This window comes from Microcaecilia unicolor, chromosome 9 (assembly GCF_901765095.1).
Source record: "Microcaecilia unicolor chromosome 9, aMicUni1.1, whole genome shotgun sequence".
NCBI lineage: Eukaryota > Metazoa > Chordata > Amphibia > Gymnophiona > Siphonopidae > Microcaecilia > Microcaecilia unicolor.
The window spans coordinates 223950077-223976860 of record NC_044039.1 but is presented as its reverse complement, the minus strand read 5'-3'; the positions used below and the strand labels follow the sequence as shown (position 1 = coordinate 223976860).

The 26784-nt window shown below is 42.0% G+C and overlaps 1 protein-coding gene across 1 annotated transcript in view; it reads left to right on the top strand.

Moving 5' to 3' along the window:
• The window catches only part of TTLL5 (tubulin tyrosine ligase like 5), a 482374-nt gene that overhangs the window by 352002 nt on the left and 103588 nt on the right, over nt 1-26784 (top strand). The window contains exons 27-29 of the mRNA XM_030213729.1: nt 10668-10772; nt 14075-14460; nt 18543-18557. Coding sequence (XP_030069589.1) covers nt 10668-10772; nt 14075-14460; nt 18543-18557 — 506 coding nt within the window. The remainder of the gene's footprint in view (nt 1-10667; nt 10773-14074; nt 14461-18542; nt 18558-26784) is intronic.

Genomic DNA, 26784 nt, shown 5'->3' with positions numbered 1-26784 from the left:
GTCGCTAAAATCGTCCATATTACCTTAAGAATGGAGGGTGGCCAATGTGACGCCGATTTTTAAAAAGGGTTCCAGGGATGATCTGGGAAATTACAGACCGGTAAGCCTGATGTCCGTGCCGGGAAAAAAAAAGGAAACTGTTGTAAAGAATAAAATTACGGAACACATAGACAAACATGGTTTAATGGGACAGAGGGTTCAGCAAAGGGAAGTCTTGCCTCACCAATTTGCCTCATTTCTTTGAAGGCATGAGTAAACATGGATCAAGGTCAGCTGGTTGATGTAGTGTATCTAGATTTATAGAAAGCTTTTGATAAAGTTCCTCATGAGAGACTCCTGAGAAAATTAAAAAGTCATGGGATTGGAGGCAAGGTTCTGGTGTGGATTAGAAATTGGTTATTGGACAGAAAATAGAGGGTACGTTTACATGGTCATTTCTTTCAATGGAGGAGGGTGAACAGTGAAGTGCCGCAGGGATCAGTACTGGGACCAGCGCTGTTGAACACATCATAAATGATATGCAAATCAGAACAACGAGTGAGGTGATTAAATTTGCAGATGACACAAAACTATTCAAGGTTGTTAAAACATGTGCAGACTGAAATATTGCAGGAAGACCTTAGTAAATTGGAAGACTGGGCATCCAAATGGCAGATGAAATTTAAGAATAATCCGAATCATAGTTATCTGATGCTAGGGTCCACCTTGGGAGTCAGCATCCAAGAAAAATCATTGTAGATAATACTCTGAAATCTTCTGCTCAATGTGTGGTGGCGGTCAAAAAAGCAAATAGGATACTAGGAATTATTAGGAAAGGGATGGTGAATAAGGTCGAAAATACTATAATGCCTCTGTTTTGCTCTATGGTGCGACTTCATGTTGAGTACTATGTTCAGTTCTGGTCGCCGTATCTCAAAAAAGATATAGTGGAATTAGAAAAGGTTAAAAGAAGAGCGACCAAAATGATAAAGGGGATGGAACTCCTCTCAGATGAGGAAAGGCTAAAGAGGTTAGGGTTCTTCAGTTTGGAAAAGAGATGTATGAGGGGAGATATGATTGAGGTCTACAAAATCCTGAGTGGTATAGAAGAAGTAAATTGATTTTTTACTCATTCCAAAAGTACAGAGACTAGGGGACGCTCAAGGAAGTTACATGGAAATACTTTAAAAACAAATAGGAGGAAATATTTTTTCACTCAACGAATAGTTAAGCTCTGGAACTCTTTTCTGGAGGATGTAGTAACAGCGATTAGTGTATCTAGGTTTAAAAGTGGTTTGGACAAGTTTCTGGAGAAAAAGTCCATAGTCTGCTATTGAGACAGACATGGGGAAGCAACTGCTTGTCTTGGGATTGGTAGCATGGAGTGTTGCTACGATTTGTGTTTCTGCCAGGTACTTGTGACCTGGCTTGGCCACTGTTGGAAACAGCATACTGGGCTGGATGGACCATTGGTCTGACCCAGTATGGCTACTCTTATGTTCTAAGTATAAACAATCAGAAATTTCCTGATTCGGAATTGTGCCCTGTGCAACACGCCCCCTAGCGCTTTCACCCCACCCACCGTTCTGTACCACAGGAAAGACAGTGGATGATGAGAGAGTTTTTTCTTTTTTTTTCTTTCTTTCTTTATTTAAAACAGACTCCATATACTACCTCATAAAATGGGATAAAAGATGCAAAAGCATACTAGATGAAATTTCACCCTTACAAACAAGAACCTTACGCAAGCATAACTCGACACCATGGGCCAACGATGAACTGAGAAAGCTAAAAACACAAACCAGGAAACTTGTTCCTTAAAGGGAATTATTATTTGAAATTGTGAGAATGGACGGGATGAATGGATAGAGTGTGGAGTATGTGGAGTTTGAACATGAGCACAATTTATCCTCAAGGGAAGTAAACCTCATATGCAATTTTTGAATCATTTTTGAGTTAAATGTACAATACTGTTATTTGCATATTTATGTAGGGTGTTATACATTGTTTGTGCAGTGGTTTTCAGCACATGATTTAGCATATCTCCTTATGTCTGTACAACAGTACAGTTGTACCTTTTGTTTCCTGAGTAATTCTTGTAAAGTGCCATGTAAACTGAATGTTATAAGAGTTGTTGTGAATAGAGGGGTCCCGGGCCCCCCCAAGAAGGCTAGAGTGACCTTAATCTGGCTCCATCTCTAAATAACACTAGTACTGGGGTAATCAAGGAGTTATTGCCTCTAAGGGAGACGTTAGGTCTAAGGAAAAGATACCAGCCTTATGACAAACTGGATTTAGACTACAGGTTATACAATGCTGCGAATGATAGCCTGATGTAGCAAAAGCATTTATACTTACAGCCTTTCATCATTAAGTGAAGCCCACAAATCATCATTTGGAATGAAGAGTTTATTTGCAAATCAGACTTTAATCAGATACATCAGACAAATTCTGGATTCAGCTGACTGGAGCTCTGCGTCCTAGATACGCTGGGGAGAACCTCCGAAATATGCTTGGGTGACCAGTCCTTATATACCATCTGGTCCCCATACAAGTCTATTGAGAGGGACTTTTTTCTAATCTTGCTCAATCTATGAGTCATGCCCTCCGGCCAGGTGCCCCTCTTTCCGTTTTTGTAAACACTTCCCTAGATACGGACATCCAAACATCCAAACATTAGCTATTGCAAGCTATTGTGTAATTTCCTTTTTTGTAAACACTTTGTTCTTATGAAGATATCTAAATATAGATATATCAATTTCATAACATCTTGTGATCTGGGTGCCAACTTATTAAAGACAGACTCCGTGTTATGAACCAAACTTCTTATCATTTCTGTCTTTAATTTCTACATCATGTGTGTTACACTCAATTTGGAAGTTGCACCAGGTTTCATTAGAACTCACCAAGCAGTCCTTGCTCTTGCAGGCTCTCTGCTATAAGGCCATCATCTTGTTATCAGGCCTAGTCAGTGCTTTTCAGCTGTTTAAAGCTATGTAGCTTGGCCCACCACTATTCCAGTGGATAGGTCTTAAGCTAGAACACATATTAACTTGCAGGAAAAGCAAGTCCTTGCTCAGCCAGTCATAGATTTTTAAACCTAGCTGGTATTTTTACAGCCTGAGTCCTAAAATCTGGCCTTCCACCCTTCCGGTGGGCATCCAGTGAGGGCCTCTTGCTGTACTATAATTATACAGAGTACTGGTATAAATGAGTATATAGAAACTTGATTTCAATATATATTTATGTATATATATATTTATGTATATATGTGCACATAAGGTTGAATACAACTGATTAGAATTGACTACTGTCAGAGGAGCTGTGGCCGGCTTTGTTGTATGTACATGATTTAAGGAGGCGGAACACCTAATCTGCTATGATGGTTCCATCTGAGACACTGCCACATATTCCTCTTGGAGTTATAATGGTTGGAATGGGTATAGACTGAGCACATTAATATTATCACTTTGTGAGGTTCATTTGTAGTTAGTTTGAGTTTATAGTTAATTGGTTAAGTTCTGAGATATAGTTTTGGGTAATAGTTAGACTCAGGAAGTTATTTAGGTTTCTTCCAGATACTTATAGATTAGTTAAAATTTATTGCCAAGAAGTGTAGAGTGATGCACTTGGGGGGCGGAAACCCAAAACAGAGATACCGGATAGGATGGGAGAGATTAGTAAACTCGACTCAGGAGAGAGACCTTGGGGTGTTGGTGTCGGAGGATCTGAAGGTGAAGAAACAATGCGGCAAGGCGATGGCCGTGGCCAGGAGGATGCTAGGCTGCGTAGAGAGGGGCATAACCAGCAGAAGAAAGGAGGTGTTGATGCCCCTCTACAAGTCGTTGGTGAGGCCTCACTTGGAGTATTGTGTTCAGTTTTGGAGGCCGTATCTTGCTAAAGATGTAAAAAGACTGGAAGCGGTGCAAAGAAAAGCTACGAAAATGATATGGGATTTGCATTGCAAACCATACGAGGAGAGACTTGCTGACCTGAACATGTATACCTTGGAGGAAAGGAGAAACAGGGGTGATATGATACAGACGTTCAAATATTTGAAAGGTATTAATCCGCAAACAAACCTTTTCCGGAGACAGGAAGGCAGTAGAACTAAAGGACATGAATTGAGGTTGAAGGGGGGGGGGGGGGGGGGGGGGGGGGCAGACTCAGGACTAATGTCAGGAAGTATTTTTTTCACGTTGTGACCCAAAAAAGAAGCTTGACATCTGATAAACATACAGTGGTGGAAATAAGTATTTGATCCCTTGCTGATTTTGTAAGTTTGCCCACTGACAAAGACATGAGCAGCCCATAATTGAAGGGTAGGTTATTGGTAACAGTGAGAGATAGCACATCACAAATTAAATCCGGAAAATCACATTGTGGAAAGTATATGAATTTATTTGCATTCTGCAGAGGGAAATAAGTATTTAATCCCTCTGGCAAACAATACCTAATACTTGGTGGCAAAACCCTTGTTGGCAAGCACAGCGGTCAGACGTCTTCTGTAGTTGATGATGAGGTTTGCACACATGTCAGGAGGAATTTTGGTCCACTCCTCTTTGCAGATCATCTCTAAATCATTAAGAGTTCTGGGCTGTCGCTTGGCAACTCGCATCTTCAGCTCCCTCCATAAGTTTTCAATGGGATTAAGGTCTGGTGACTGGCTAGGCCACTCCATGACCCTAATGTGCTTCTTCCTGAGCCACTCCTTTGTTGCCTTGGCTGTATGTTTTGGGTCATTGTCGTGCTGGAAGACCCAGCCACGACCCATTTTTAAGGCCCTGGCGGAGGGAAGGAGGTTGTCACTCAGAATTGTACGGTACATGGCCCCATCCATTCTCCCATTGATGCGGTGAAGTAGTCCTGTGCCCTTAGCAGAGAAACACCCCCAAAACATAACATTTCCACCTCCATGCTTGACAGTGGGGACGGTGTTCTTTGGGTCATAGGCAGCATTTCTCTTCCTCCAAACACGGCGAGTTGAGTTCATGCCAAAGAGCTCAATTTTTGTCTCATCTGACCACAGCACCTTCTCCCAATCACTCTCGGCATCATCCAGGTGTTCACTGGCAAACTTCAGACGGGCCGTCACATGTGCCTTCCGGAGCAGGGGGACCTTGCGGGCACTGCAGGATTGCAATCCGTTATGTCGTAATGTGTTACCAATGGTTTTCGTGGTGACAGTGGTCCCAGCTGCCTTGAGATCATTGACAAGTTCCCCCCTTGTAGTTGTAGGCTGATTTCTAACCTTCCTCATGATCAAGGATACCCCACGAGGTGAGATTTTGCGTGGAGCCCCAGATCTTTGTCGATTGACAGTCATTTTGTACTTCTTCCATTTTCTTACTATGGCACCAACAGTTGTCTCCTTCTCGCCCAGCGTCTTACTGATGGTTTTGTAGCCCATTCCAGCCTTGTGCAGGTGTATGATCTTGTCCCTGACATCCTTAGACAGCTCCTTGCTCTTGGCCATTTTGTAGAGGTTAGAGTCTGACTGATTCACTGAGTCTGTGGACAGGTGTCTTTCATACAGGTGACCATTGCCGACAGCTGTCTGTCATGCAGGTAACGAGTTGATTTGGAGCATCTACCTGGTCTGTAGGGGCCAGATCTCTTACTGGTTGGTGGGGGATCAAATACTTATTTCCCTCTGCAGAATGCAAATAAATTCATATACTTTCCACAATGTGATTTTCCGGATTTAATTTGTGATGTGCTATCTCTCACTGTTACCAATAACCTACCCTTCAATTATGGGCTGCTCATGTCTTTGTCAGTGGGCAAACTTACAAAATCAGCAAGGGATCAAATACTTATTTCCACCACTGTATATGTACAGTACTGTTTATTATTATATGTACAGTATACAGTCTCAGTTACCTGACATTAGGCTTACTTGAAGTAATCAGTTATAGTCCTCTGTACACTCTTGGGTCTGTGAGTTCCATAGACTACGTCTGCCAGATGGTAAAAACTGTCATAGCACTGACTTCCAGTGGCCTCCAGATAGGCCCGCCTGGTGTTGAGACTCTCCAGCGCTCTTGCAAAAGTGACAGGAGAGGTTGTTGAATTTCATCAGCATATGCCTCGCTGCTCATTTCTTCATCTGTTCCATCATCAGCCGTTGCTGCCTGTGTGTAGGCGCATATCTGGACATCAGTGCTGTCGTCAGCTGTTTGTAGATCGTAATCAACAGCTACGTAGAGATGGAACTCCTCTTCAGTTTCACCGGCTGGGATGTCAATAACCTCTTCATCTGACAAGTTTGCAACAGTTGCATCTGTTTCGTCCCTCTCCACATCCCTAACAAAGCTTGCCCGCTTGTAGCAGTTCACAATGGTTGCCTGTGTAACATGATTCCAGGCTTCTTTCTGCATATGTAGGGAATCCAACAGTGATAGATTACGAGCCAGTTCAACAGCACGCTTATCCTTGCCAGTCTGGTCATCCATAACGGTCATCAGGCGACATAGCACAAGAGCCCAATAATGTTGTTTGAGATTGGCTATTATGCCCTGATCCAAAAGGTTGGATCAGAGAGGTAGTGTTTGGTGGCAGGAAGACCGCCTTGACGTTAGACAGCCTGACATCATCCCTGTGTGCAGCACAATTATCACAAAGCAGCAAAATCTGATGCTTTTGAGCCCGCATTCTGGTGTCTAACTTCTTTAGCCACTGCTTCCAAATTTCCCCAGTCATCCATGAATTTGCGTTAGCCTCGTATGACACAGGAAGTTACTTAACTTTCTTGAAGCAACGGGACTGTTTGCTCTTTCCAATGACGAGGGATTCCAACTTCTCACTCCCATCCATATTGCAGCAAAGGAGGATTGTCAGTCGGTCCTTCGATGTTTTACCTCCAGTAGTTTCGGCATGTTTGAATGTTCCATCAGGAATCGCTCGCCAGTAGAGACCATTTTCGTCAGCATTGAAAATGTCATGAGGTGCAAACTCGTTCAAGATGGTAGGAAGAACTGGAACTACCCAATTTTCAGCACCAAAGTCATCAGCGTCTTGTTTCTCACCATGCTGTTTCTTGAATTTTATGCTGTTCATCTCCTTCCATCTTTCCAACCATCCAACAGTGGCTTTGAATTCAGTTAGTCCAATACTTTAAGCTAGCTGATTAGCTCTCTCCATAAGCAGTGGACCACTAACAGGAAACTGTGTGCTCCTGACTCGAGAAAACCACCGAAGAAGAGCATCTTCTACCTCCTCAGCTTTTTCCGCCCGTTTTCGTTTCCGTTGTGGATTTGTATTGTTTTGCCAGTCTTCCAGAAGCTGGTCTTTCTGCTTGAAGACACATGAAATTTAACTGGTATTGACATTTAGCAATAAATGCTTGACTTTGTTTTCTAATTTTTAAGAACTTCTATTCGTTCAGCCAGTGTTAGTGTCTTACAGTTCCTCCGCGACGATGACCCGGTGTATGCTCTAAAAACATTCTTTCGCTTATTCTGCCTGTGGCAGTTAAAGAAACAGTAAATTTGAAATCTAGTTGGTTGTCACGTGCCAGTCGGTTTCCATATTCCATGCGTGCGCTTATGCGGAGTCTTTGCTGCAGAGGAGCTGTCTTGAGCCATGCATATAAGCATATCAGTGGTGTGCTAACCCGAAGTTTGTCTCCATAGAAATTGATGGTGCCAAAAACAGGACCGAAGTACGGCATTCAGTTAAACAGAGCATGCGCTTATCCGACGTGCACTTAAATGGAGTGCACTGTATATGAGAACCTTATTGGGTGACCCTTGCACATACCAAGCATGCAGGTTTTTTTTCTTTCTTGCCCCTGAGCTATGGAATGACCTCCCTCCTTCTTTGCGATCAGAGCTTTCTTTCCCATGCTCCAAATCCTTATTGAATTCTTACTTTTTCAACTTTGCTTTAGACTATAGCTGCTGACATTAATGATTTGGGTAGACATACTTTGTGTGTGTGTGTGTGTGTGTGTGTGTGTGTGTGTATTTGTTGTATAGTGGTGTTATGGTTTGATTGTCTTTGGTGACTGATTGCTTTTCTGTTAGAATTGGAGTTTTCTATATTTTATGATTTTGTTATTGGTTTTATTTGTAAACCACCTTGTCCCATGTTTGGTAAACCGGTTTATTAAGTTTTTAATAAACATAAACAAGCATCGTAGTTTATTATTGAATAGATGAATCTTGGATTTTCTTTATACTTTGTTTTCTTATTATATTTCTCACTATCTGTTTAGTTTTAATTCCTGTCTATTTGCTATTTGTTTTGTTTTACTTTATTTTGAGATTTTAGTACTATTTCCTGCCAGACACTGGAGGAGAGGGGTAGGGAGAAGGGAGGGCTGGGGGGAAATTAGTCATAAAAGCTTTATATGGGTTTAAGTGTTATAAAATCTTACATATGACTTTACAGTCTGGGAAACTACAGACTGCTAAGCCTGATGTCGGTGCTAGGCAAAATGGTAGAAGCTATTCTAAAAGACAAAATGTCTGGCCATTTGAATAAACATGGATTAATGGGGCAGAGCCAACATGCATTTAGCAAAAGGAAGTCTTGCCATACCAGTGTCAGAGATGTTAATAAATATGAGGATAATTTTCAGAAGGCGTTTGACAAAGTTCCTTATGAGAGACTCCTCATCAATTTATAGTTGGAAACAAGCTAAAAGATAGAAAAGAGAAAGTAGTCAATTTTTCTAATAGTGAATGATAGTGGAGTGCCCTAGGAATCTGTATTGGGACCAGTTCATTTTAACATATTTCTAAATGACCTGGAGAGAGATTAACAAGTGAGATGATCAATTTGTGAGGAGTTGCAGGAGAACCTTGTGAGACTTCAGAACTGGACATCTAAATGACAGATGAAATGTAATGTGACCAAGTTCATAGGGAAAAAGAATCCTAACTATAGGTTCTATTTAAGGAATCACCACCCAGGAAAATGATCTTGGAGTCACTGTGGACTGTACATTGAAATCCTCATCTCTGTGTGCTTCAGTGATCAAAAGAGCAAATAGAATGTGGGGAATTATTTGGAAAGGAATGGAGGATAAAACAGAGAATATCATAATGCCTCTGTATTGATTCAAGATGCAACCGCACTTATAGGAGGCAACTTTTCAAAATGATTTGGGGTGCTAAACCCAATGGAAGTTACCTCTCCCTAGACACAGCACCCACAGAGCTGGCTCCTATGACCACACCTTTATTATTTTGTGTTGTCTTAAAAATATGTAACTGATAAAGGGGATGGAATGACTCCCCTATGAAGAATTGCTAAAACAGTTAGAGCTGTACAGCTTTGAGAAGAGACAGCTGAGAAAAGATTTATTTATTTTATTTATTGCATTTGTATCCCACATTTTCCCACCCTATGGCAGGTTCAATGTGACTTACATATTGCTAAAAAGGCGGTTACAAAATTTAGATTTGTAGAAGTCTAGTACATAATACAGAAGTACAATAAACACTTAGGTTGATATATTAGCATATTGTGAGAGAGGTTAATATTATTGTTTTCCATTTCTGAACTTTTCGTGATGTATGGTGGTGTGGGATTAGGCAGATCAAGAGGGGAAAGACTTCTTGAAAAGATGTGTGTTCAGGTTTTTTCTGAATTGTAGGTAGTTTTCTGTGAGTTTCTGGTCTTTGGGTAGTGAGTTTCAAAGTTGTGTGCCTACTACTACTACTACTACTATTTAGCATTTCTATAGCACTACAAAGCGTACGCAGCACTGCACAAACATAGAAGAAATACAGTCCCTGCTCAAAGAGCCTACAATCTAGTAGACAAAAAATAAAGCAAACAAATCAATTAATGTGTAGAGGAAAGAGGAGAGGATGGTAAGTGGAGGCAAGTGGATACAAGGGGTTATGAGTCAAAAGCAATGTTAAAGAGGTGGGCTTTCAATCTAGATTTAAAGATGGTCAAGGATGGGGCAAGACGTAGGGGCTCAGGAAGTCTATTCCAGGCATAGGGCGCAGCAAGACAGAAGGAGCGGTCTAGAGTTGGCAGTAGCGGAGAAGGGAACAGATAAGAAGGATTTATCCAGGGAACAGAGTGCACGGGAAGGGGTGGAGGATATATAGGAGAGGCTGGTGGCATGTGAAGATTTGTATTTTATACCTTTGCAATTAGGATAGTGAAGGGTTAGGTAGATTCTTGCTGTTCTCGTCACGTTTCTTAATGGTAGATCGATATGTTCCGTTATGTAATCTTGTGCGAGTCCGTAGATGATTCTGTAGACTGTTGTGCATATTTTGAATGTTATGCGAGCATTAATAGGAAGGATATTGTTTAATTCTGCAGCTTGAGGTAAACAACTGTTCCTTATTTATAAAGTCATGAGTAGGGTAGAGCACATAAATAAGGAGCAGTGGTTTATTCCATGAAACTTAACAAGTTGTACAGTGAAAACTATTGGTGAAAGTATTTTCTTTCACTGAAAAAGAATTAAGCTGTGGAATTTGTTGCCAAAGCAGTTAGCATAGCTGGGTTTAAAAATGGTTTATTCACATTCCATGTAAACTTGAGAAAGCCACCACTTATCCATATGAATGAACCAGAAAAAATTGATTTATTTACTCTTTCATATCCTGCTGAGTACTTGTGATCTGAATTAGTCAGTGTTGGAGACTGGGTTCTAGGCTCGATGAACCTCGATCTGACCCAGTATGATACATCTTATGTTCTTTAATTTTATCTAGATAAAACGACTACAGCCTTAGGAAAGAAAGAGAAAGACTCCCTGGCAGCAGAAAACCCAGTGTCAGAGAAGAAGGGAAGTAGGTCTTCCTCCACACCACAGCACAGTAAGTTTGTACTTTAGGAATACCTTTTGAACATGATGATAATGTCTGTGACTTGTTGCATTCGGGTGTGCACTAACACCCTATGCACATTAAATTCTTACATAATTACATAAGTATTGCCATACTGGGAAAGACCAAAGGTCCATCAAGCCCAGCATCCTGTTTCCAACAGTGGCCAATCCAGATCCCAAAAATGTACAAAACATTTTATACTGCTTATCACAGAAATAGTGGATTTTCCCCAGTCCATTTAATAACGGTCTATGGACTTTTCCTTTAGGAAGCCGTCCAAACCTTTTAAAACTCTGCTAAGCTAACCGCCTTTACCACATTCTCTGGCAACAAATTCCAGAGTCTAATTACATGTTGAGTGATGAAAAATTTTCTCCAATTCCTATTAAATTTACTGCTTTGTAGCTTCATCGCATTCCCCCTAGTCCTAGTATTGTTGGAGAAAGTAAACAAATGATTTACATCTAGCTGTTACTTAAGCACATAAGTATTGCCATACTGGGAAAGAACAAAGGTCCATTAAGCCCAGCATCCTGTTTCCAACAGTGGCCAATCCAGGTCCCCAAATACCTGGCAAGATCCCAAAAAAGTACAAAACATTCTATACTGCTTATCCCAGAAATAGTGGATTTTCCCCAAGTCCATTTAATAATGGTCTATGGACTTTTCCTTTAGGAAGCCATCCAAACCTTTTTTAAACTCCGCTAAGCTAACCACCTTTACCACATTCTCTGGCAACGAATTCCAGAGTTTAATTACATGTTGAGTGAAGAAAGATTTTCTCCGATTCGTTTTAAATTTACTACATTGTAGCTTCATCGTGTGCCCCCTAGTTCTGGTATTTTTGGAAAGTGTAAACAGATGCTTCACATTTACCCGTTCAACTCCACTCATTATTTTATAGACCTCTATCATATCTCCCCTCAGCCGCCTTTTCTCCAAGCTGAAGAGCCGTAGCCGCTTTAGCCTTTCCTCATAGGGAAGTCGTCCAATCCCCTTTATCATTTTCGTCGCCCTTCTCTGTACCTTTTCTAATTCCACTATATCTTTTTTGAGATGCGGCGACCAGAATTTAACACAATATTCGAAGTGCGGTCACACCATGGAGCAATACAAATTTTTGTTTTCCATTCCTTTCCTAATAATACCTAACATTCTATTTGCTTTCTTAGCCACAGCATCACACTGAGCAGAAGGTTTCAACGTATCATCAATGACGACACCTAGATCCCTTTCTTGGTCCTTGACTCCTTACGTGGAGCCTTGAATGACGTAGCTATAATTCGGGTTCCTCTTTCCCACATACATCACTTTGCACTTGCTCACATTAAACGTCTTCTGCCATTTAGACGCCCAGTCTCGTAAGGTCCTCTTGTAATTTTTCACAATCCTCCCGCGATTTAACGACTTTGAATAACTTTGTATCATCAGCATATTTAATTACCTCACTAGTTACTCCCATCTCTAGGTCATTTATAAATATGTTAAAAAGCAGCGGTCCCAGCACAGACCCCTGGGGATCCCCACTAACTACCCATTGAGAATACTGACCATTTAACCCTACTGTTTTCTATCTTTTAACCAGTTTTTAATCCACAATAGAATAGTACCTCCTATCCCATGACTCTCCAATATCCTCCAGAGTCTTTCATGAGGTACTTTGTCAAACATCTTCTGAAAATCCAGATACACAATATCAACTGGTTATAACCAATAAAATACAAATAGAAAACTCCATGGATAGGATTTTTTATGTGTATGATTTTCTGTGTCCTGGAGTTCTATGTATGTAAATTGTCTAGTCATGTAGACAAGAAGGAGAATTGAATTTTGCTGATGCCTTTTTTAGTAGTATCTCAAGGCAAGTAACTTATAGGTACACCAACTATTTTCCAGTCCTTGGAGGGCATAAATCTGTACCTGAGACAACAGAAGCTTAAGTAACTTGGTGTTGGTGGGATTTGAGCCCTGACTTCCCAAGTTCTCAGGCCACTTCCCTAACCGTTAAGGTGCTCTTCCACTCATGAAAAAGAGCACAAAGAGAAGCTAGGAGCAGGCATGCATACACCAGCCCTCCCCCTCATCAGTAATAACCAGAACACATATTCCCCCGGCAGCTGGACTGTGAGCACATAGATATACACACACACATTGCTTGCACATTCTCTGGAACACACATTATACCCTAACAGCAGTTGGAGCACATGCACATATACTTCAAAACACAGAGCAGGCTAGAACTTCAGAGGAGGAAGAGCAGCCCAGTGCACCACCTCCTGCCAACTGGAACATCAGCAGGAGAATTAATATACCGCATTTCTGTGGTACAACCAATGCAGTTTACATATTATATTCAGGTATTTTCTGTGCTCTAGTGGGTTCACAATCTAAGTTTTTGTATCTGGGGCAATGGAAGGTTTAAGTGACTTGCCCCAAGGTCACAAGGAGCTGCAGTGGGAATTGGACTCAGTTCCTGTGGTTCTCAGCCCCCTGCACTAACCATTAGGCTACTAAGTTGCAAGATTGACTGCACTTTAGTAAAAGGGCTCCTTCTGTTCTCCTTGGGGTACACTTTTCCCATCTTCTTCACAGGACTCTGTTTCTTAAATTGTACTACCTGTTCAAAATAAAAATGTCAACCAAAAATTGCAGTATTTATTGCAAGAAGAAATTCCTGCTTTGCAAAATGTTCTCTCCTTCTGAGCTACTGTTAGTAACAAATTCTGGAGGTGTGTACTGTTTTGGGTGTTCTAATAAGATCAATAAGGAGATCAGTAAATTGAAATAAATAAATTTGCACTTCCTGACTCCTGTTGTGTTAGTTACAAATTCTCTGCCCCTGATTCTCAGAGCCCTGAAATCTCTTTGACATTTATGGGCTCAGGTTTCAAAGGTTTTAGGCACCTAAGTAAGGCATGAGGTACCGAAATCTGAATTTGGCTTGATCCCCTAAATTTAGAATTCCAGAAAGCAGGCTGCTATGGGGGGGCATATTTGGGGTGGTATAAAAACGTTAAGCATCTAGCCCTGATTTTCAGCACTAGACTCCTAAATCTTGGACAATGGACTAGGGGGCTTACATTTAGAAAACGTTATGTTTGTGCAGCGCTGCGTATGCTTTGTAGCGCTATAGAAATGCTAAATAGTAGTAGTAGTAGTAGTAGAAAACGTTTTAACTGAAAAGCTAAGTTGCTAAATTTGACTGAAAATCCCCTTAAGTGGTGCGCATGCTTTTAACATTGACTCCATGTCTTTAACAAGTTGTTTCCCTGAATTTCTCTTCTTGACAGAACCTTTGGCTGCATTTGAGGAAGAGCGGATTACCCAGCATTGTTTCCTTGGCACTTCTGTTTCTACTGCTGTGATGCCCAAGCCTTGTTTCTCTCAGCCATCATTCCCTGATGCTCCACAGGTCGCTGGCCAACACTCCCCACAGTTATGTACTACTTTGTCCAACCCTAACACATTGACTCAGGTTTCAACCTCCACTGTGTCATCATCCCCTTCCCAGACATGTGCTCCTAGTGGCAGTTGGGCATACCCCACAATGATACGTAACCCTGAGGGGCTGCCATGCTCTCGAACTACTAGTCAAATGAATAGTCCTTGTTCCTCTTTCCAAAGTGCCACTCAGATCTACAGCCAGAAACTGTCACGTCCTTCTTCAGCTAAGCCGGTGAGTGAACATGTTCTTGAACAGATTTGTGGCAAGTTCTCATTATCCTCACTGAATGTCACCTGGTCAAATACAGAAACCAATGAGGAGAACCATGTTTATGACCAATATTGCAGTCCTTAAGACTTAGGACCAGTAGGTACTATTAATGTGGGGAGAAGCCAACTAGAACTGTGATGATTTCACTTCTGTTTTTTCAGTTCTCCTCTTGCTGCTGCCTGAAGTCCTTTCCCTAGTCTTCTGCTGGTCTTGTACGGGGAAGTACCTAAGACTGTGCAGCTCTGGCAGTAGGTGTTGCTAGAGCTCATTAAAGTTCAACTTCAAAAGAAGTATCTCATTTTGCACTGCCTGCTTATACCACTGGTACAGTTCCGTGGAAGGGAAAACCAGGGCACCTCATTTTGGCCACCATTTTGCAGGAACCACGAACAACAGCAACCTGTGTTGAAAGACCTCTAAGAGAACCAACACAGGAGCAGAGGGCGACAAACTGACTTCCAGTCTGGGAAGAGATATTCGGAAGTTCTTTATTTGAAAAGCACCAGTAGAATGACCTGACACAGGTCCGTGTTTCAGCGGACGCAGCTGCCTGCCTCAAAGATTACAAGAAACACTATATGTTCATATGGTGATATTTGAATGTGGTGCATCAGATGAATAAACACTTCAAGGTAACAGACTGTAACTGGATGTATGATGTAGTGTCCTCTCATGAAACAGCTCTTAACGCACCTTCATTGTGGCTGTGCGTTAAGAGAGACTACATTTACATCCTGTGTGCAGTCTGTAATTTTGAAGTGTTGGTTCATCCAATGCACCAGGTACAAACATCACCACATGAACATAATGTTTCTTGTAATCCTTGAGGCAGGTGGCTGCGTCTGCTGAAACACGGACCCGTGTTAGGTCATTCTACTGGTGCTTTTCAATTAAAGAACTTCTGAATATCTCCTCCCAGGCTGGAAGTCAGTTTATTGCCCTCTGCTCCTCTGTTGGTTCTCTTTGATGTCTCAGGGAGGGTATGTCCTGCTTCTACTTTCTTACACCTTGAAAGACCTCTAGCCATGAGTTCCAGATTGAGTGTGTTTCTAACTTAAAGTGAACTATTTTCCTGTGTTCCTTAATGGCATGCAGCAGTATTGTAGCCAAGCAGATGGTTCATGTGAATTCCTTCTCATGATAATTCCAAAGAACATTTCAGAGCTTCCTAGAAACATGGGACATGCAGATCCAAACTTTGTAACAGGTTGCATATTTTAAGCCCTTTATTTTTGTTTGTTTTAATAAAGGCAACATAGATGCTTGTGTGCTTTAAGGAAATAGGCTTCCAGATTTAGCCCCGGTAGTGTGCAAATGTTAATGCTCTGAGGTATACGTAAATGTATGTATGTACTCTACACATGTAGTCATGTATTTTAGAAAATACATATGTACCTTGCAACTTCGCTCCTGCTCTTCCTTGGAACACCTAAACATGATGTACATATCTATATATGTGCATATACCACAATTCCTTTTTCTAGTTTTTGCCAACTCCCAGGGATTTCTTTATTGATCTCTCCTTTATTGTGGGCTCAGGGGTATATTCTATAAGTATTGCCTAATAATCAGCGCTGAAAATTTAACGTGCTTAGCACGATTCTATAAAAAGTATGCGTCTATTATAGAATCACACTTAGGCATAATTGCGCCTGACTGTAGGTGCCTACAGTTAGGTGTAGTTTGGCCATATTCTATATCATAATGCGTAACTTTTGGGAATGCCCCTATCTATACCCCCAAATATGGACGCACGTTAAGATTTACACGCACATCATTGTAGAATACGATATGCGTGTAGATCCTAATTATTGCCAACTAGTGTTGATAATTGTTGTTTATCACCCAGTTATCAGCACTAATTGGCTTATTACTCAAGTTGGACACAAACCCAATTTAAACGCATAGAACTCATAGCGGTCTCACCAGCCAGCTCACTCTGCACTACCCAGGCCACAAACAAACCTTAGATCCACCAACACTCTCTCACTCAGCATCTGGTCTCAATTACACAACATTGGGTACAGGCTAGGGCTAGTCTTACTCCGGTAGGCCGTAGGATGTTAAGCTGGGCTTGCTTGAATACTCTTGATCAGTCCAGGAGCAAGGATTTCACTGTCACTTCCAAGAAATACTCTCCACACCAAGGATGTTATCTTATGCCAATTCCAACATTACTAAATTCTGCAACAGGTAGTTTAAGTCCTATCGCAAACACTCAAATTTGTAATCCATCTTAATATCAATGCAGACTGTAAATCCAGAGCAAACTTAGGGATATGGTGTATCTTCTTCAAATGTATTTTATAATCCTACAGTTTACAGCTCCTTCTGTCCATACCCATCCCTTCTGCGTGAAACAATCTAAGGCTGTGCCTGCAGCACTTATGCAACAAGCAGATCTTTCTTTGGATCAGACCTCCCTGTCTGTCCACACTCTCCTCCAAAGGAGTACCTCACTGGGCTACCACCTTTGGCTCTGAATAGCTCTTCACTGTTTCTGCTCCCAGGCCGGGAGTCCCCTTTTTCCCAACTGGAGCACTCCTCCTTCTCTGCTTTTAATGCTGGAATTAGCAATAACCACCTCTTGGTCAGCCTTAGTTTCTTGAACCTGTCCGGCACTCCTTCTGTCCTCTGAGTCCCAGCGGAGGTACAGGCAGCCAAAGACCTTGTGCAGTCCCCTTCCATAATATTTATTAACTCCTAACTTCTCCCACACTGTCACTCATCAACCAGAAACATTTCCATCTGGAACTTACCCGGATCCCACCCCTTTACCACCCACAACTCAGAACCCTTCCCTCGAATTCTGGAGAGTTTCTATAGTCTGACTCTTAGTAATACCCATTATAGAGGGGGGATTACATATAAAATTTGACCCTCAGAATATAATTTTCTTTGTTAATCAGAGTAGGACTCGGTGTTGTTTCCTATGTTTTTCCTTTTTATTTAATTTCTGTATTTCCTTTCAAGTGATTTGCTTAATTGTAAAATTTTGAAAATGATAAATACATTTAAAAAAATGAGAACCTCTATTTACATGTTCAAGTTCCCAGGATGCATGCAGAGTTTTCAAGGGGGTGTGATTTGGGTGGGCCTAAGATTTATACCTATATTTTCATTTTACAATGGGAATGCATGAATAGTTTACTGTATTTCCTTGTCAGGCTTCACATCTGCCCTTAAGTGAGTGTAGCTTTTTAAAGTGCTCGTTTTGGCCAGGGCTTGACACAAGGGATTAAGGGGGTTAATGACCTTATTTCCCTGGATATTATTTGTACCTTTAAATGTGAAAAAAAAATCCTTTGACTTTCCTTGTAATTGCTTCATTTATAGATATTATGAAGGAATTTAAGGGATGAGATTTGATATACTGCCTTTCTGTGGTTACAATCAAAGCGGTTTACATACTATATACAAGCACTTATTTTGTTCCAGGGGCAATGGAGGGTTAAGTGACTTTCCCAGAGTCAAGGAGCTGCAGTGGGAATTGAATTTACATTCTGCCTTAGAGGAAAGCAGAGAGCAATCACCCAGAGCAGGTGAAATGATCATATTTGCTGAAAGAGCTGAGAAAGAAGACTACAAATCCCAAGAGGCAAAGAGGGTCTGGGGAAGGGGATCCCTGAGAGTAGAAAAGGAGAAGTCCCCAACCTCTGCTTGCATGAACATAAAGATAGGCTTGTGATTCTAGAAGGGGAAATGGAAGGAAAACAAGGAGGTGAGCTTTCTGATAGCCAGCCCAAAAAGCCTTGAAGGGAGAAGCAGTCCAGGTAGGACCCTGCCAGAGGGAGGTTGGTGACTGGGCATTCCAGTAAAGAAAATGCTGTAGAGAAAGTTAAAATTATGCTCTGCAAGGCTAGAACACTGAACAAATATATGACACTAGAATATATATTGTACATAATTTCAGGGGCGTAGCCACGGGTAAGACTGAGCCCACCCACTTTGGGCTCTGACCCACCCAGTAGTGGTGCCCCCTTGACAATGCTTGTGTCAGGGAGCAAGCTAGGCTTCCGCCACTATCTTGCATCTCTTCAAAGGGTTGCTGGCAGCATGTAAGAATTGCGCATGTAAGAATTGCTGCTGGCGGCTAAACTAGATTCCTTCCCTCTACTGCCTCCCCCCCCCCAAACTCTGAAGCAACTTCTTGTGTACAGCCTGTCAGGAACATGGCAGTGGAAGAGATTTGCACATTCTGCCAGCAACCCTTAAAAGATCCTTCATGGGGGGATGGATAATTGTTGGACATGGAGGTGGAAGGATAATTATTGGATATGAGGATGGAAGGAGAGATGTCGCACGGTGAGGGAGAGGGAGAATTGTTGGATGTAGGGTGGGGAAAGGGAGAGAGAGATGCAGCACAGGAGGGGTGAAGGACAAGAGAGGAAGAAATGTACATAGAAGGGAGGGGAGGGAGAAATGTTAAACATGGTGGGGGAGGGGAAGATGGAGAGATGCTGTGGGGGGAGGGGGATGTTAGACCTGGGATACAAGGGAGTGAGAGAGATGGTAGACAATGAAGAAAGGAAAGAGGAAAAAGAGAGGAGGAATGTTGGACAGGGTGAAGCAGAGGAAAGGAGAGAGACTGCACAGGAGGGGTGAAAAAGAGGGAGATGTTGGATCCAGGAGCAGAAGGGAATGAGGGAGAGATGCTGGACTGTGGGTGGGAGGGAAGAGAGAGGGAGAAATGCTGGACCAGGGAGTAGGGGGAGGAGGGAAGAAAGAAGGGACAGGAAAATGTTGGGGGGAGTGGAAGGGAGAAGGAGATGTCAGGCTACAAGAGTGGGGAGGGGAGAAAGAGGGAGCAGATGCTGGGCTAGAAGGGTGAAGGAAGGAAAATGTTGGGAATGGTGGAAACGTGGAGAGGCCATGGTGGGGGGCAAGGAGGGCCACTTGATAACAGTGATCATAATATGATCAGTTTTAATATCAACCTTGAAGTAACTATACACAGGAAGTCAAATACGTTAGCGTTTAATTTTAAAAAAGGAGACTATGATAAAATGAGAAGAACAGTGGAAAAAAAACTTAGGGTGACAATTGAGAGGGTAAAAACTGTACAATAGGCATGGACGCTGTTCAAAAATACCATCCTGGAGGCCCAAGCCAAACATATTCCACTACTTAGAAAAGAAAGACGGAACTCCAAAAGACAGCCGGCCTGTTTGAAAAGTGAGGTGAAGGAAGCTATTAGGGCTAAAAGAAATGCCTTCAGAAAATGGAAGAAGGAACCGTCTGAAAATAACAAGAAGCAGCATAAGGAGTGTCAAAGCAAATGCAAGGTGCAGATAAAGAGGCCAAGAGGGATTACGAAAAAAAGATAGCATTAGAGGCAAAAAAACATAGTAAATTTTTTTTTCTGGTATATTAAAAGCAGGAAGCCGGCAAAAGAATCGGTTGGGCCGCTGGATGACCGAGGGGTAAAAGGGGCGATCAAGGAAGACAAAGATGTAGCAGAGAGATTAAATGAATTCTTTGCTTCGGTCTTCACCGAGGAAGATTTGGGTGGGATACCGGTGTCGGAAATGATATTTCAAGCGGACGAGTCGGAGAAACTTACTGACTTCACGGTAAACCTGGAGGACGTAATGGGGCAGTTCAGCAAACTGAAGAGTAGCAAATCTCTTGGACCGGATGGTATCCATCCTAGAGTACTGATAGAACTGAAAAATGAGCTTGTGGAGCTACTGCTAGTGATATGCAATTTATCCTTAAAATCGAGCGTGGTACCGGAAGATTGGAGGGTGGCCAATGTAACGCCCATTTTTAAAAAAGGTTCCAGGGGAGATCCGGGAAATTATAGATCGGTGAGTCTGACGTCGGTGCCGGGGAAAATGGTACAGGCTATTATCAAAAACAAAATTACAGAGCACATCCAAGGACATGGATTACTGAGACCAAGTCAGCATGGCTTTTGTGTGGGGAAATCTTGCCTGACCAATTTACTTCAATTCTTTGAAGGAGTAAACAAACACGTGGACAAAGGGGAGCCGGTTGATATTGTGTAGCTGGATTTTCAAAAGGCGTTTGACAAGGTACCTCATGAAAGGCTACAGAGGAAATTGGAGGGTCATGGGATAGGAGGAAAATTCCTATTGTGGATTAAAAACTGGTTGAAGGATAGGAAAGAGAGTGGGGTTAAATGGGCAGTATTCACAATGGAGAAGGGTAGTTAGTGGGGTTCCTCAGGGGTCTGTGCTAGGACCGCTGCTTTTTAATATATTTATAAATGATTTAGAGATGGGAGTAACTAGCGAGGTAATTAAATGGTGATGCCCTAGCCTACATGTCAGACCTGATAGACCTACCACCCAGGAACGCCAAAAAATCATCCCGCACACTCCTCAATCTTCACTTCCCTAACTGCAAAGGTCTAAAATATAAACTAATGCACGCATCAACCTTTTCCTATATGAGCACAATATTCTGGAACGCGATACCGCACAACCTAAAAACGATCACTGAACTAGCCAGCTTCTGCAAACTATTGAAGACCTATCTTTTCGACAAGACATATCACAAAGATCAAAACATGTGAAACCCCACATGTATCCAGAACTGTCTTATAATGCTTTCTTGCTATTTCACTACTATGCGTTATCATTATCATGTAACCCAAAATCCTTCTGTAATACCAATTGTTTATTCTCATTTCCACTATTCATGATGTATTGTCAGCCACATTGAGCCTGCAAAAAGGTAGGAAATTGTGGGATACAAATGCAACAAATAAATAAATTTGCTGATGACACAAAGTTATTCAAAGTCGTTAACTCGTGACAGGATTGTGAAAAATTACAGAAGGACCTTACGAGACTGGGAGACTGGTCAGCTAAATGGCAGATGACGTTTAATGTGAGCAAGTGCAAGGTGATGCATGTGGGAAAAAAGAACTCGAATTATAGCTACATCATGCAAGGTTCCACGTTAGGAGTTATGGACCAAGAAAGGGATCTGGGTGTCGTCGTTGATAATACACTGAAACCTTCTGCTCAGTGTGCTGCTGCAGCTAGGAAAGCGAATAGAATGTTGGGTATTAGGAAAGCTATGGAAAACAGGGTGTGAGGATGTTATAATGCCATTATATCGCTCCATGGTGCGACCGCACCTTTAGTATTGTGTTCAATTCTGGTCGCTGCATCTCAAGAAAGATATAGTGGAATTGGAAAAGGTGCGGCGAAGGGTGACAAAAATGATAGCGGGAATGGGACGACTTCCCTATGAAGAAAGACTAAGGAGGCTAGGGCTTTTCAGCTTGGAGAAGAGACGGCTGAGGGGAGACATGATAGAGGTATATAAAATAATGAGTGGAGTGGAACCGGTGGATGTGAAGCGTCTGTTCACGCTTTCCAAAAATACTAGGACTAGGGGGCATGCAATGAAACTACAGTGTAGTAAATTTAAAACAAATCGGAGAAAAGTTTTCTTCACTCAACGTGTAATTAAACTCTGGAATTCGTTGCCGGAGAACGTGGTGAAGGCGGTTAGCTTTGCAGAGTTTAAAAAGGGGTTAGACGGTTTCCTAAAGGACAAGTCCATAAACCGCTGCTAAATGGACTTGGGAAAAATCCACAATTCCAGGAATAACATGTATAGAATGTTTGTACATTTGGGAAGCTTGCCAGGTGCCCTTGGCCTGGATTGGCCGCTGTCGTGGACAGGATGCTGGGCTCGATAGACCCTTGGTCTTTTCCCAGTGTGGCATTACTTATGTACTTATGAGAGGAGGATAGTAATTACAGGGTATAGAGGTATGGTAATGGGGAGTAGATTGAAGGTAGATGGCTGGGGAAGGAGTGAGATGGGGAATGGGAGAGCTTGTAGTTGAAAGAGAGCAATGAGAAATTGATAGGTATCTGAAAAGTAAAATGAAGGAAAAAGGCTAGAAAGAAGGTGAAATTTGAGCAGACAGAGGTAGAAAAAAGAAAATGAGAGGAAAGAACAAAAATGGAAAGATCAATACGTCAGAAGCAAGTGTAGTGAAGGAATAGAACTAGAGAGGAGAAAAGTCAAACGGAAGCAGCTTGAAGGAGAATTAGCAGAAGACAAACAGGAATGTGGAAGAGAAACTGGAACCAACATAATGGAAAAATAAAACGTGCAGACAACAAAGGTAGAAAAGGCATATTAGCTTGAGAAACGTTCATCGCGGATGTCATTTTATTGTGTTCAGTGGAAAAGGAAATACATTTCAATTTTTATTTCTCCATTGTTGCAGTACATGCCAAGGTTCTCAGTTCAATTTTTGTCTACATATTTTTATTTCTAATTTGGATTCCCTTGTAATGTATCTGGTGAGGGTCTGTTGGTATGATTGTAATGTCAGGTGGGAAGGCTGGCGGGGGGGGGGGGGGGGGGGGGTCTTTATTTTTTTGCACTGGGCCCTAGCATGTCTAACATCAACCCTGACCCTTGCTTCAGCTGGTGGGGATCCCCAAGCCCCACCAACTAAGGACCCCTTCTGAAGGCCAAAACTCCCTTCTGCTAAGCTTAGCAGACAGTGGCAGCATCCTTGAGCCACCGACAACTAAGCACACATAGGGAGCCGGCAACAGTGGCTGGAGGATTTGCTGTTGCTACCTGCCAAGCTTGGTAAAAGGGAGTTGGGAGTTCCGGCTGTCTTCAGAGGAAGTCTTCAGCTGACAGAACTTGGGGATCCTCTTGAGCTAAAGTATTTATATTTTGAGTTGGGAGGTGTGGGGGGAGGGAGGGGAGGGGCAGAGAGAACATGTGCCCACCCACTTTGGGCTCAGACCCACCCAAAATTGGCTGTCTGGCCATGCCACTGCCTAATTTTTTTTCTGCAGAGGATGGGAGACCATCAGTATTATGTTGTACAAGCAGCAACATGACTGCTTAACTTGAATTGCACTATTTCTTTCAGTGGAACGCTCCACCATGCCAGTGTAATAAAAGATTCAGAAAGTGCTGAAACACCCATTAAAAAGCACTTATCTGATTACAAGAGAAGTTTAAGACGTGGGTAAAATCAACTATTGACAAAAAAGGTAGCCCAGGCTACCAAAGGGAAGAGGCAAGGAGTGGGGATTTAGAACCCATTAGGAGTTCTGCCTCAGGCTAAGCAAAACTAGCCTAAGTGTGGAGAAGGAGGACAATTTAATGCTGGTATTTTGTTTGGACCTTGTACAAGCTTCAGGCTGTTGGAAGAGCCTGGAAGGACAGCAGGTTGAATACTTTCTCCTTCCTAGTTGTTATTATGGAGTACCCTTAACTATCATATTTGTTGCTCAGCAGTGGGATCACCGAGAGACTGTTTCCTAGCAGAGATGGTCTGGAACGTATCAAACCAAATCCTGTACTACTGCTGTAAAGGAGCCAATGGCTGGGATACTACATAGTTGAGCTGTTACTGGAAGCAACATCAGTGTTCTAGGAAGTGGTACTGCAATATGTTTTTGTAAAATCTACCTACAAAGTGACAGCACCTATACATGGATGTTGCAAAATTGCTGCTTCAACATATGTGCTGACATTTATACTTGGAAGCTGCCACACAATACCACTTTTCTCCACCTATATTTTACAAAGATCCTTGCTTCAAAGAATGGAAAAGGATCCGAATGAAGAAAATAAGAATCAACAGAAGCACTGTCAAGGTAGATGCAAAGCATCGATAAAAAAGGCTAAAAGAGAATATGAAGAAAAACTTGTTGCAGAGGCAAAGACTCCTAGTAACACCTTAGAAGCAGAAAATCTGTGAGGGAATCCCAGGAGACCATTAGATCATGAAGGAGCAAAAGGGGCACTCAGGGGAGGACAAGGCCATAGTGCAGAGATTGAATTAATTCTTTGCTTCGGTTTTTAAGGAAGATGATGTAAAAGATGTACCTGTACCAAAAATGGTTTTTCAAGGGTGAGGATGTGGAGGAACTGAAAGAAATCTCAGTGAACCTGGAAGACAGCCAAATTGACAAGCTAAAATCGTCCATAGTACCTAAAACTTGGAGGGTGGCCAATGTAATTCCAATTTTTAAAAAGTGTTCCAGGGGTGAAACGGGAAATTACAGACCCATATGCCTGACATTGGTGCCAGACAAGATAATGGAACCTATTATAAAATAATAAAATTATGGAACACATAGACAAACATGGTTTAATTGGACAGAGTCAGAATGGTTTCTGCCAAGAGAAGTCTTGCCTCACCAATTTGCTTCATTTCTTTGAAGGCATGAATAAACATGGATATAGGTCAGCCGGTTGATGTAGTGTATCTAGATTTTCAGAAAGCCTTTGACAAAGTTCCTCATCAGAGACTCTGAGAAAAGTCATGCGTTAGGAGGCAATTTCCTTCTTTGGATTAGGAATTGATTATTGGTCAGAAAACAGAGGGTAGGGTTAAATGGCCATTTTTCTTAATGGAAGAGGGTGAATGGTGGAGTACCATAGGTATCTGTACTGGAACCAGTGCTATTTAATATAGTTATAAATGATCTGGAAATCGGATTGACGAGTGAGGTGATTAAATTTGCAGATGACACAAAGCTATTCAAAGTTGTCAAAACATTTGCGGACTGTGAAAAATTGCAGGAAGACCTTATGAAACTGGAAGGCTAGGCATCCAAATGGCAGATGAAATTTAATTTGGACAAATGGAAAGTGATAAACATTGGGAAGAATAATCCGAATCGTAGTTATCTGATGCTAGGGTCCACCTAAGGAGTCAGCACTCAAAAAAAAGATCTAGGTGTTATTGTAGACAATATTCTGAAATCTTCTGCTGAGTATGCAAACAGGATGCTGGGTATTATTAGGAAAGGGATTCAAAATAAGACCAAGAATATTATAATGCATCTGTATTGCTCCATGGTGCCACCTCACGGCTGAGGTGAGATATGATAGAGGTCTATAAAATAATGAGTAGAGTGGAACGGGTAGACGAGAATCGCTTGTTTACTCTTTCAAAAAATACTAGGACTAGGGGGGACACAATGATGCTACAAACTAGTAAATTTAAAACGAATTGGAGAAAATTTTTCTTCACTCAACAGGTAATTTAAACTGTGGAATTCATTGCCAGAGAAAGTAGTAAAAGCAGTCAGAGGGTTTTAAAAAAGGTTTGGATGGCTTCTTAAAGGAAAATAGAATAGCGGCATACAATGTATTGTACTGTGTTGTGATCTTGCCAGGTACTTGTGGCCTGGATTGACAACTGTTGGAAACAGGATGCTGGGCTTGATAGACGTTCGGTCTGTCCCAGTACGGCAATACTTTTGTACTTATGTAAGGGGATGGAACTCTTCCCACATGAGGAAGGGCTAATCAGGTTAGGGCTCTTCTGCTTGGAAAAAAGACAGCTGGGAGAGGGAGGGGAGGGGAATGATTCGAACTTTCACTGTTTCAAAAAGTACAAAGACTAGGGGACAGTCGATGAAATTACATGGAAATACTTTTAAAACAAATAGGAGGAAATATTTTTCCACTTAAAGAATAGTTAAGCTCTGGAACTCGCTGCCAGAGGATGTAGTAACAACGGTTAGCATATCTGGGTTTAAATACTTTTGAACAATTTCCTAGAGGAAAAGTCCATAGTCTGTTATTGAGATGGATATGGGGGAAGCCACTGCTTCCCCCAGGATTGGTAGCATGGAATTTTGCTACTAACTGGGTTTTTGCCAGATACTTGTGACCTGGATTGGCCACTGTTGGAAGCAGGATACTGGACTAGATGGACCATTGATCTGACTCAGTATGGCTGTGTTATAGGTAACAAGATCCCATGTCAACACCCCACCCAGCAAAGATTCAGTGGGGGGAAAATGTGTTCCAATGTTCCATTCTCCATTCTCGGATCACAATCCATCAGCTGCATATAACAAAATATAATTTCTTTCTTTACCAACAGTATGATTCTCTCGTAAGATCTTTCTCCATTGATGCCCAAGTGTTATGATTCTGCCGGTTGGCTGAGGGGGAGGGGGGGACGTCTCTTCTGATTGGCTGCCAGGGGTTGTGCTGGCGTCAGGGGATAGTACTTTAGCCTGCAGATGAAGAGTTTCTCTGCTTTTGCGTTACTTACTTGGTGGTAACAGGAAAGCCTGATAGCTTTCTCTCAGAACGTGCTCTAGGTTCTGACAGGGATCTGTGTTGTATTAGAGTATTCTTTTCCTTCCCTCTGGGTTAGCTGCTGCGGTGTGTGTGCGTAGCTCTGTAATCAGGGTCAGCTGCTCGTTTGTTTAGTGGGGGCTGGGCATTGCTCAGCCTCCGGGGCTCTGGGCTGAGTGAGAGCGTTCTCCTTTGTTTGTTTGTTTTAAGGATTTCTCT